Source organism: Leptodactylus fuscus, chromosome 8 (assembly GCF_031893055.1).
Source record: "Leptodactylus fuscus isolate aLepFus1 chromosome 8, aLepFus1.hap2, whole genome shotgun sequence".
NCBI classification, from domain to species: domain Eukaryota; kingdom Metazoa; phylum Chordata; class Amphibia; order Anura; family Leptodactylidae; genus Leptodactylus; species Leptodactylus fuscus.
In genome coordinates this window covers 97472319-97484763 of record NC_134272.1, presented here as the reverse complement: position 1 = coordinate 97484763, position 12445 = coordinate 97472319, and the positions used below count along the sequence as shown (strand labels likewise).

At 46.0% G+C, this 12445-nt stretch overlaps 2 protein-coding genes across 2 annotated transcripts in view; one reads left to right on the top strand and one right to left on the bottom strand.

Moving 5' to 3' along the window:
• The window catches only part of GPR39 (G protein-coupled receptor 39), a 227429-nt gene extending 225697 nt beyond the window's left edge, over positions 1-1732 (top strand). Inside the window, exon 2 of the mRNA XM_075284744.1 lies at positions 976-1732. Within this exon, the coding sequence (XP_075140845.1) occupies positions 976-1469 (494 nt within the window). The 3' untranslated portion in view covers positions 1470-1732. The remainder of the gene's footprint in view (positions 1-975) is intronic.
• A 2092-nt stretch (positions 1733-3824) lies between these two features.
• Positions 3825-12445, bottom strand: part of LYPD1 (LY6/PLAUR domain containing 1) — a 56017-nt gene continuing 47396 nt past the window's right edge. The window contains exon 3 of the mRNA XM_075285922.1: positions 3825-4518. Within this exon, the coding sequence (XP_075142023.1) occupies positions 4289-4518 (230 nt within the window). The 3' untranslated portion in view covers positions 3825-4288. The remainder of the gene's footprint in view (positions 4519-12445) is intronic.

The window sequence follows — 12445 nt, the reverse complement described above, 5'->3', positions numbered from 1 at the left end:
CCAGTACACATGATCCATACACAGCACATGAGCGTGCCATAATCCCAGTACACATGATCCATACACAGCACATGAGCGTGCCATAATACCAGTACACATGATCCATACACAGCACATGAGCGTGCCATAATACTAGTACACATGATCCATACACAGCACATGACCGTGCCATAATACCAGTACACATGATCCATACACAGCACATGAGCGTGCCATAATCCCAGTTCACATGAAAACCATTAAGGAATGTTCCATGTTGTAGGATTTGTGATTCTATAGCCCTAATCCAGGCACTATGGCCATTCATTTCTAATCCAGGTAATTTCATCTGACTCGGCAGTCCTGATCTAGAATGTGCCGCATAGGGAATCCAAACTCACTGGAAAAGTCACTTTCCTAAAGCCTTCACTTGTAAGTTTCAGAAATGTGGAGCCATGGTTGGTAAATGACAGCTAAGTTCTGGTGATCTTCTGCTAGTATTCCCCGATGATGTACCTCTTATCTGCATACACCGTATACTGGCCACCAATCACTAGACATACAATGAACATGGCGGCCACATCGTGCCGATCTGTCACATGTGATTCTGGATTATGGCCGAGTGGAATCATCTTCTACTCTAATAGATATTGCTTTTATTTTGAAGACTTCATTTTAGTCGCGCGTCCCTGGATTTACCTAAGAAATAATCAATGGGAAGAGTTGGTCGTGCGGCTTCACTGCTCTAGGACAAGCGAAACGTCTGCAGTCCCTCCCCCTCCCAGAACAATGAGAGCGCAGCCGAGCAGCTCTGATCAATAAACATCATTTTCACAATCTATTCCAGTGACAACTTTGCTTCTCGCCACCTGCGGGACTGATGCCACATTTGCTTGTTTAAATAATGACCTGGTGAAGGTGACTGCGCCCGCGGCATGCGCCATATCCTCCGCCATGATTTACAGTCAGGCTGATGTGTTTGTCTTCTCTTCGCAGGGCTCATCGTTTTGACTCTTGCTGTCTGCTGGATGCCCAACCAAATCCTCCGCATTATGGCGGCTAGTGTACCTAAGCAGGAATGGACAGTCCACTACTTCCGAGCCTACATGACGCTGCTCCCAGTCGCGGACACGTTCTTCTACCTCAGCTCCGTGGTCAATCCGCTCTTATACAACATTTCTTCCAAACAATTCAGAGACGTTTTCATTCAGGTCCTTCGTTGTCGCCTGACACTGGAGCATGTCAACGTAGAAAAGCTCCGCAGGGTTCACCTGAACTCCGCTGCCAGCAGCGCCAACTACAAGCGACCTCTCATCTCCATGTCCTTTAAAAGAAACTCCTCGACCTCTCGACAGAACTCATGTCGGACCTTTAAAAGCCTCCCTGGGCAGGAGAGTAGCTCGGTGCCAATGACTTCCCAACAAGTGGACATGGAAGTCGTGGCACAAGCGATATCTGGAAGGAATGGCGTTTGTGAAAGTGAAATCTGAGTCATTCCGATCCCCTCAGAGAGTTTCACCAGTTGACACACAAGCAGTTACACAGTTACTTGGAGCAATCTACTTGTGCTTTATTGTTATTACACTGTATTTATAGAGCCAACAGATTCAGTAGCAGAGTACAGGGCATGAGTGAAGATAAGCAGTGTCACACACAAGTCAGATACTGGGAGAGACACAACATGGTGGAATGGGACATGGGGGCCATACAACATATGGGAAGAGCATGAGGAGATACAACATGGTGGAATGGGGCATGGGGGCCATACAACATATGGGAAGAGCATGAGGAGATACAACACGGTGGAATGGGGCATGGGGGACATACAACATATGGGAAGAGCATGAGGAGATACAACATGGTGGAATGGGGCATGGGGGCCATACAACATATGGGAAGAGCATGAGGAGATACAACACGGTGGAATGGGGCATGGGGGACATACAACATATGGGAAGAGCATGAGGAGATACAACACGGTGGAATGGGGCATGGGGGACATACAACATATGGGAAGGAACATGAGGAGATACAACACGGTGGAATGGGGCATGGGGGACCTCCAACATATGGGAAGAGCATGAGGAGATACAACATGGTGGAATGGGGCATGGGGGATCTCCAACATATGGGAAGAGCATGAGGAGACCTAAAACATAGTGGAATGGGACATGAGGGACCTCCAACATATGGGAAGAACATGAGGAGATACAACACGGTGGAATGGGGCATGGGGGACCTCCAATATATGGGAAGGAACATGAGGAGATACAACATGGTGGAATGGGACATACAACATATGGGAAGAGCATGAGGAGACCTAAAACATAGTGGGATGGGATATGAAGAAACAGAATTGTGCTAAAGGGAATAAGACGACCTACAATATGAGGGGAAGAGGAGCAGGAAAACAAAGTGCATACAAAAAGGAAGAGGTATGTAGAGATAAACATGGTGGTAAGGAGCAGGAGAGTCATACAATAAGATGGGAACAGTCATGGGAAGCAGGGCCGTGGAGTCAGAGTCGGGGCCTGTTTTGGGTGGAGTCAGAGTTTGAAGAACGTTACCATCTCGGAGGTCAGCTTGAAAATAAAATGATTAATCTTAAATGATATTATACAATTATCAATAATTTGTTGCATGTTTGGGGTCAATCACTTTCTGTGAATTAGAGGAACTTTATGCATCTACGTGACCATCGCTGTCAGCAATTTATAGAAGAATTCGGCTGTGAAAAATAGAGGAGTCAGAGTCGATGATTTGGCCTAACATGTTCACAGCCCTGAAGAAGCCATAAAACATGGTGGGAAGGGGCATGACAGCGCCTGGGGGGGGGGGGGGGGCACTGCTAGGGTTTTGGAAGAGGTTTTCATCTGCATCTGGATGATTAGAATTGTGAAAAAAAATAGGGAAGTCACATTTAATGATTTGGCCTAATGACCGCACAGCCGTGAAGCCAAACAATATGGCGGGAAGGACATGGAAGGCTTTGTAGGCGGCCTCGCTAGGTCAGACAAATGTTTCCTTCTGGGTCTGGATGATGATGGATAGTCTAGTATGGCAGGAAAAAAATGTCTTCTGTCATAATAAAACAGTCAGAATTTCCTATTTACAATGTCCCAATGACTATTCTATAATCTGAGGAAAGAACAGATGAGAGATCGAGAGATACGAGACAGATCAATAAGAAAGAGATGAGAGACAGGAGAGATATAGATAGATAGATAGATAGATAGATAGATAGATAGATAGATAGATAGGAGATAGATAGATAGGAGATAGATAGATAGATAGATAGATAGATAGATAGATAGGAGATAGATAGATAGATAGGAGATAGATAGATAGATAGATAGATAGATAGATAGATAGGAGATAGATAGATAGATAGATAGATAGATAGATAGGAGATAGATAGATGATAGATAGATAGATAGATAGATAGATAGATAGATAGATAGATAGATAGATAGATAGATAGGAGATAGATAGATAGGAGATAGATAGATAGGAGATAGATAGATAGGAGATAGATAGATAGATAGATAGATAGGAGATAGATAGATAGATAGATAGATAGATAGATAGATAGATAGATAGATAGATAGATAGGAGATAGATAGATAGATAGATAGGAGATAGATAGATAGGAGATAGATAGGAGATAGATAGGAGATAGATTGGAGATAGATTGGAGATAGATAGATAGGAGATAGATAGATAGATAGATAGATAGATAGATAGATAGATAGGAGATAGATAGATAGATAGATAGATAGATAGATAGATAGATGATGATACATACAGATGCATATAGTAAAGAAATATAAATAAAAACCAGATAGCTATAGACAGAGATATGTTCTGATGTGTCGAGGCCTCAACCTCCGCTTCTGCTTGGACACAGACATGAGAGAATGGAGAGAACTAAGCAGATGCATTGTGGGTGATTACGGAGGATTTGGTTTTGTGGAGGTCACTGGACTGGCTCTTGGTTTCCGGTTCTGAATTGTAATATACAAGACTTGAAACGTAACAATGTACCTGCAGCGACACTGGGCTGTCTACAGATGACTTGGGAAAGGGCACAGGAACCCTCCAGCGAACACGTCAAGAAGTTGCTTTGCACCCGCTTGTTCCTCGGCCTTTATTTAAGTGCAATTTGAAAGAACAATTAAACTGAAGACATCAAACCCCAATCAGAAAGTATAAGAAAATAGATTTTTGGTGAAGTTGAATTTGCTTTGGAAACAAACCAACAGGAATTAATGTCTACGAGAGGGAAGATCCAGCAGGGACCAGTCCTGAGCTACAGCTGTAATGTCAGCAGGAGAAGCCACAGCAGCCACGTCGCTGTTCCCCAACGCTGAGCTGTAGCCAAATTTCTGTTCTTCTTAGCCCGGGGACCATTGCACAAAGAGGTGTCACAGCAGCTGATGCAAACTGAATTGACTTTGCCTGGGGTGCAGAAATACTGGTATCCAGCAGAAGCGATGAGACAGGCGGCTGACGAAGCACATGACTTACGGTACAATATCCCTGGAAAACAAGAAGAACCAATTACTGACTGATCAGAGAAACCATCATCTGTGAAATGAACTATTGATATTCTGGATTCTGCAGGCCGGCCTCACCGAGCCAACGGAACCTCCGAATGATTGGCCAATAATCAGCATAATGTACCAATAAAGCCCACAAAAGAACCAAGGGAGTCATCTCAAGGTCACATGACACCTGCTACCAAAGCAAAGGCGCTAACCCAACCTAAAGCTTCCGTCCATTATCCAGAAGTGACAACAAGGTGCCGGCCGCGTTCCAGGAATAAATTTACTTTTTATTGAATCTTTATTGTTTGTTACAGACACCAGTTCTTCTGGAAGGCTCCCTGAATAAACCCCCCCCCCAATAAATGAACTTCAGACCCCAGCTCATGTAACTGATAACCCTACCCAGGTGCGGTCTTACTCACTATGATGCAATTGCATGGGCTCTGAGAATGGGGAGCACATGTTCCCCATTTAATAGGCATTACCTCTAGGATTACTACCATAAGTAAAGGCCAATAGTAATACTCACCTCTATGACTCCTCTTTAGTCCAATGTGCTCCAACACATGACATGGCACCACCATGACCCCTAAGGGGCATTATACTGTGTGGGGGCACCAAAGAGGAATATACTGTGTGTGGTATCAGTAAAGTACATGTGGGGGCGCTAAAATGGTGGTATTAGGTGGGCCCTAGGAATACTAAATCTGGCCCTGACCACCACGAATGAACTGCAGACCCACTGCACATAAACTGATATACTCACGCCATGTGAAATATTGACCCCACCAAATATAACCTGCAGGTCTTAGCCCATATTAACTGATGACCCCACCACATGTAAAATGGGAATACTGCAACATGTAAACTGCAGAGCCCCTAGAAAATACAGAGTATTGACATCATCATCATGCAATCATTCCATTAGATTCCTGTTGTTACCCTTCACATCGGCCTGAACACAAGGTTAGGTCTCTATCGCTTAGACTTGTGCTCACATGGAGAATCTAAAACCAATGGTCTTTCATGGAGTTGTTCCTGGTATGTTTAGGCGTTCATGTAGACATTGTACACTGTTGGTTATCATTCAGTAGATGGTCAGGTGTAGTCTGCATTGTCCTCCGTTTGTCCTACCTTGGTCTTAATTCTTAACTTTACATCTTCTGTTGCCTTCAATGATAACATAGAGAATTAGACGTGGCATTAGACGTGGCATTAGACGTGGCCGAACTGAGCACTGCTTTGTCTCCCAGCACGCAGAGCATTTTGGGAAAACTCCTGTCACATGAAACTCCTTCCCAACATTGTTTGCAGATGAACGGAAAGCAAATCCCCTCTCTGTCTATTGGATCTCCACTAGGCAACAGATTAAATATATAAAAGCCACAAAAAGGAGAACCGGGATGTAGTCTGAAGAGTCTCCAAGACTCTGCTGGGGAAGGAGGAGGTGGGTAGGAGAGCCATAAAGAGCACCTCTCCTCCGGGGCACCTGACTCTGCGCCTCTCCTCCGGGGCACCTGACTCTGCGCCTCTCCTCCGGGGCACCTGACTCTGCGCCTCTCCTCCGGAGCACCTGACTCTGCGCCTCTCCTCCGGAGCACCTGACTCTGCCCCTCTCCTCCGGGGCACCTGACTCTGCGCCTCTCCTCCGGGGCACCTGACTCTGCGCCTCTCCTCCGGGGCCCCTGACTCTGCCCCTCTCCTCCGGGGCACCTGACTCTGCCCCTCTCCTCCGGAGCACCTGACTCTGCCCCTCTCCTCCGGGGCACCTGACTCTGCGCCTCTCCTCCGGGCACCTGACTCTGCGCCTCTCCTCTGGGGCACCTGACTCTGCGCCTCTCCTCCGGGGCACCTGACTCTGCGCCTCTCCTCCGGGCACCTGACTCTGCGCCTCTCCTCTGGGGCACCTGACTCTGCGCCTCTCCTCCGGGGCACCTGACTCTGCCCCTCTCCTCCGGGCACCTGACTCTGCGCCTCTCCTCTGGGGCACCTGACTCTGCGCCTCTGCTCCGGGCACCTGACTCTGCCCCTCTCCTCCGGGCACCTGACTCTGCCCCTCTCCTCCGGGGCACCTGACTCTGCCCCTCTCCTCCGGAGCACCTGACTCTGCCCCTCTCCTCCGGAGCACCTGACTCTGCGCCTCTCCTCCGGGGCACCTGACTCTGCGCCTCTCCTCCGGGCACCTGACTCTGCGCCTCTCCTCTGGGGCACCTGACTCTGCGCCTCTCCTCCGGGGCACCTGACTCTGTATTTCTCTTCTGTGCCACCTGGCACTCCCCTTTTTTTACAGGTCACTGAATTTTGATTATTTGGTGATTAATTGCCGATCCCTATAACATTCTGTAGAGAGGGGGGAGGAGGGAGCTGTAGATGCAGGAAGGAAGTTTATCTGCTTATTCTGCTTGTAAGAGGAATTTTTTTAGGTTTAGGGTTTCACATTTATCGCCATAACAGCCATTGCTATTCCTATAATTGACTATCTATTCAAGACCCTGTTTTTTTTGTGAGGTGAGTTTTTTTTCGGCCCCGTATCGCCATCCACATTATTAAGGATACATTAGCTATTCACTTTTCATCTGGGTTAAATGCACATGTATATTTATGGCCATCGGTGACATTGGGCCGTTGTCATGGATACTGACGTGGTATCGATTATTACAAAACGTTTTTCTTTTACATTAGTAGTAATTGTCATTTCTACTTTTTGGATGTCATCTGAAGTTTGACCACACGTTCCCCTACATGAGTATTAGTGATCGGAGAAGTCCAGAGCTGGTTAACCCTTTGCCTGAGCATGTCTTCCATGTGTATGTTCACCAGGAGACTGGGGGCAGGGAAGGAGGCCAAACATAAGAGCAGACCCTATACAAATCACTAGCTACAATGTCTACATATACATGTATCTTCAGAAAATCATCAGAACTAGAAGGACCAAAAACAAAACCTGTACTCCCAAATACAATCCAGTGCTCCTAACAATTGTCTCCAGAAGTCACTGAATGAGTTAATAGATTTGTCTGGCTATGTGTAATACACACAGGTGTATATATATATATATATATATATATATATATATATATATATATATATATATACATATACACACACACACACACCTGTTCTGTGATGGCCTCAGGGGTTTGTTAGAGAACACTGGTGAACAAACAGCATCATGAAGACCAAGGAACTCACCACACAGCTCAGGGATAGAGTTGTGGAGAAGTGTAAAGCAGGGTCAGGTTATAAGAACATCTCCCAAGGAGCCCGGTACAATCCATCATCCAGATATGGAGAAAGTGTCGTACACCTGCAAACCTACAAGACATGGCCGCCCACCTAAACTAACAGATCACGGACAAGGAGAGCGCTGGTCAGAGAAGCCACCAAGAGGCCCCTGGTCAGTGCGGAGGAGCCGCAGAAATCCTCAGGTACAGGAGAATGTATCCACAGGACACCTAGAGGTCACTCCGCACCCCACAAATCTGGCCATCTATAGGGGAGAGTGGCAAGAAGGAAACCATTGTGGTAAGAGAGACATAAGAAGGGGCGTCTGCAGGTTATGGCCACAAGACATATAGGGGGACCCCGCAAATATGTGGGAGAAGGTGAGAGGAGATCAAAGGGGAAAGGCCTAAATGTAAAGTAACCCTTTCCATCCCCCTGAACACACAGTCATCGCCCCACTGTGACACATAGCGGGAGCAGCATCATGAAGGGGGGGGGCAGGAGATGGGAAGATGGAGCAAAATACAGGACAATCCTGGAAGAAAACCGGAGACTGGAGGCTGCAGAAGACTTGAGATTGGGAAGGAGTTTCCAGCAATGACCCGAAACCTCCGGCCCGAGCCCCAGTTACTGGTTCAGATCCCAGAATATTCCAGGGTTAGAGCGGCCCCGTCACAGGCCAGACCCAAATCCCATTGAAATTACTGATCACAGACGCTCCATCCAATCTGACTCCAAAGAAGGGGCCGAAATCTCATCTCTAGAGGTGCAAAGACTGAGCCCAAAAGACTTGTAGATGGGATTGTAGCCAAAGTATTGGGAGAGGGGGTGAAGACTTTTACACCTCACTGTATATGAGACTACCTGTACTGTACCGCTCTCTATCCTCACCTTTGGCTGTTGTAAAATGGTCACAACGCCAACAACTGTGTGCAGAAGAACCAAAGGTAAGGGTGGCAGTCACTAGCAAACATCAGCAAGCGGGCAATCACAGTGGAATGGAAGGCCACAAGCCTCATAGGGAAAGACCCGCATTCACTGGTCCAGAGGGGAAAAAAAAAAAAAAAATCACTCGAGCTTTTATTAGTAAAACATCTCAACGCTTTTCGGCTGTACTCGACCCTTTCTCATGGACAAATGAAGTAGAAAGAACAAACAGGGAAAGACGGGACAAACGCATCTTATCATAAAATACAAAAGACCAACGCTTACATCGAAACATCAGAGTGCGGCAAATGAATCCGCATAACAATATAACAGTATCAGTAAGTAGGTAAATGCACTCACATATATACACAGCACCGTACAGCATATATATATGTAGATGAAGACAATATGCAGATGGAGGAGAGGAGATATTCATAGGACTGGGACAAACTCAACAAAACCCAAAAAAAGAAATATAAAACCACAAATATAATGGCGACATATGTGACGTCATGGAAAAACATTGGCATGTCCTTAATGATCCTTTCCAGAGTAGGGCTCTGCCAAACCAGGAGTCACATTCAGGAGAACCGAGTCATTAAAGAACATTTTAGCTCCCAGCAAGCTCAGACCCCCTTCAGACCAGGCTAACACAAATGTCCATGCCGTCATTGGCAGGTTTTGGTGTAGACATATTAGGTGTAAATGCTGTGAATCCATTGACCACTGGGATACACAAATCACTGACTTTGCTACCCACAAGGTTTTTGATATCAAATACCATCTTGACTGCTCCTCTGCATGGGTGGTCTACGCGCTGGAGTGTCCTTGTGGTCTCCTGTACGTGGGCCTCATCATTAGATCCCTCAGGGAACATATTGGAACACACCACTCCAATGTGGTCAATGAGTTCACAAAGCATAGCGTTTCTCACCACGCTGCCATCTATCATAGCTAAAGTTTTTCCGGTTTCAAGGTTACCCCAGTAGACAAGATTCCATCCGCTGATCGAATGGGAACACTCATCAAATGCGAAATGTACTGGATGCTTAGACTTAACACTACATCCAGCAGGCCTAAACCTGGAAAGAGTAACAGTAATATCATAGCTCGGACCAGCCGTTCAAGTGAATAATATCATAGCTCGGAGCAGCCGTTCATGTGAGTAATATCATAGCAAGGACCAGCCATTCATGTGAGTAATATCATAGCTCGGACCAGCCGTTCAAGTGAGTAATATCATAGCTCGGACCAGCCATTCATGTGAGTAATATCATAGCTCGGACCAGCCGTTCAAGTGAATAATATCATAGCTCGGAGCAGCCGTTCATGTGAGTAATATCATAGCTCGGAGCAGCCGTTCATGTGAGTAATATCATAGCTCGGACCAGCCGTTCAAGTGAGTAATATCATAGCTCGGACCAGCCGTTCATGTGAGTAATATCATAGCAAGGACCAGCCGTTCATGTGAATATCATCATAGCTCGGACCAGCCGTTCATGTGAGTAATATCATAGCTCGGACCAGCCGTTCATGTGAGTAATATCATAGCTCGGACCAGCCGTTCATGTGAGTAATATCATAGCAAGGACCAGCCATTCATGTGAGTAATATCATAACAAGGACCAGCCATTCATGTGAGTAATATCATAGCTCGGACCAGCCGTTCAAGTGAGTAATATCATAGCTCGGACCAGCCATTCATGTGAGTAATATCATAGCTCGGACCAGCCGTTCAAGTGAGTAATATCATAGCTCGGACCAGCCATTCATGTGAGTAATATCATAGCTCGGACCAGCCGTTCAAGTGAATAATATCATAGCTCGGAGCAGCCGTTCATGTGAGTAATATCATAGCTCGGACCAGCCGTTCATGTGAGTAATATCATAGCAAGGACCAGCCATTCATGTGAGTAATATCATAGCTCGGACCAGCCGTTCATGTGAGTAATATCATAGCAAGGACCAGCCGTTCATGTGAATATCATCATAGCTCGGACCAGCCGTTCAAGTGAGTAATATCATAGCAAGGACCAGCCATTCATGTGAGTAATATCATAGCTCGGACCAGCCGTTCAAGTGAGTAATATCATAGCTCGGACCAGCCGTTCATGTGAGTAATATCATAGCTCGGACCAGCCGTTCATGTGAGTAATATCATAACAAGGACCAGCCGTTCATGTGAGTAATATCATAGCTCGGACCAGCCGTTCATGTGAGTAATATCATAGCAAGGACCAGCTGTTCAAGTGAATATCACCATAGCAAGGACCGGCCGTTCAAGTGAATATCATCATAGCAAGGACCAGCCATTCATGTGAGTAATATCATAGCAAGGACCAGCCATTCAAGTGAATATCATCATAGCAAGGACCAGCCATTCATGTGAGTAATATCATAGCAAGGACCGGCCATTCATGTGAATATCATCATAGCTCGGACTAGCCGTTCAAGTGAATATCATCATAGCAAGGACCAGCCATTCATGTGAGTAATATCATAGCTCGGACCAGCCGTTCATGTGAGTAATATCATAGCTCGGACCAGCCGTTCAAGTGAGTAATATCATAGCTCGGACCAGCCGTTCATGTGAGTAATATCATAGCAAGGACCAGCCGTTCATGTGAATATCATCATAGCAAGGACCAGCCGTTCATGTGAGTAATATCATAGCAAGGACCAGCTGTTCAAGTGAATATCACCATAGCAAGGACCGGCCGTTCAAGTGAATATCATCATAGCAAGGACCAGCCATTCATGTGAGTAATATCATAGCAAGGACCAGCCATTCAAGTGAATATCATCATAGCAAGGACCAGCCATTCATGTGAGTAATATCATAGCAAGGACCGGCCATTCATGTGAATATCATCATAGCTCGGACTAGCCGTTCAAGTGAATATCATCATAGCAAGGACCAGCCATTCATGTGAGTAATATCATAGCTCGGACCAGCCGTTCATGTGAGTAATATCATAGCTCGGACCAGCCGTTCAAGTGAGTAATATCATAGCTCGGACCAGCCGTTCAAGTGAGTAATATCATAGCTCGGACCAGCCGTTCAAGTGAGTAATATCATAGCTCGGACCAGCCGTTCATGTGAGTAATATCATAGCTCGGACCAGCCGTTCAAGTGAGTAATATCATAGCTCGGACCAGCCGTTCAAGTGAGTAATATCATAGCTCGGACCAGCCGTTCAAGTGAGTAATATCATAGCTCGGACCAGCCGTTCAAGTGAGTAATATCATAGCTCGGACCAGCCGTTCATGTGAGTAATATCATAGCTCGGACCAGCCATTCAAGTGAGTAATATCATAGCTCGGACCAGCCGTTCAAGTGAGTAATATCATAGCTCGGACCAGCCGTTCATGTGAGTAATATCATAGCAAGGACCAGCCGTTCATGTGAATATCATCATAGCAAGGACCAGCCATTCATGTGAGTAATATCATAGCTCGGACCAGCCGTTCAAGTGAGTAATATCATAGCTCGGACCAGCCGTTCATGTGAGTAATATCATAGCTCGGACCAGCCGTTCAAGTGAGTAATATCATAGCTCGGACCAGCCGTTCATGTGAGTAATATCATAGCTCGGACCAGCCGTTCAAGTGAGTAATATCATAGCAAGGACCAGCCATTCATGTGAGTAATATCATAGCTCGGACTAGCCGTTCATGTGAGTAATATCATAGCTCGGACCAGCCATTCAAATGAATATCATCATAGCTCGGACCAGCCGTTCATGTGAGTAATATCATAGCAAGGA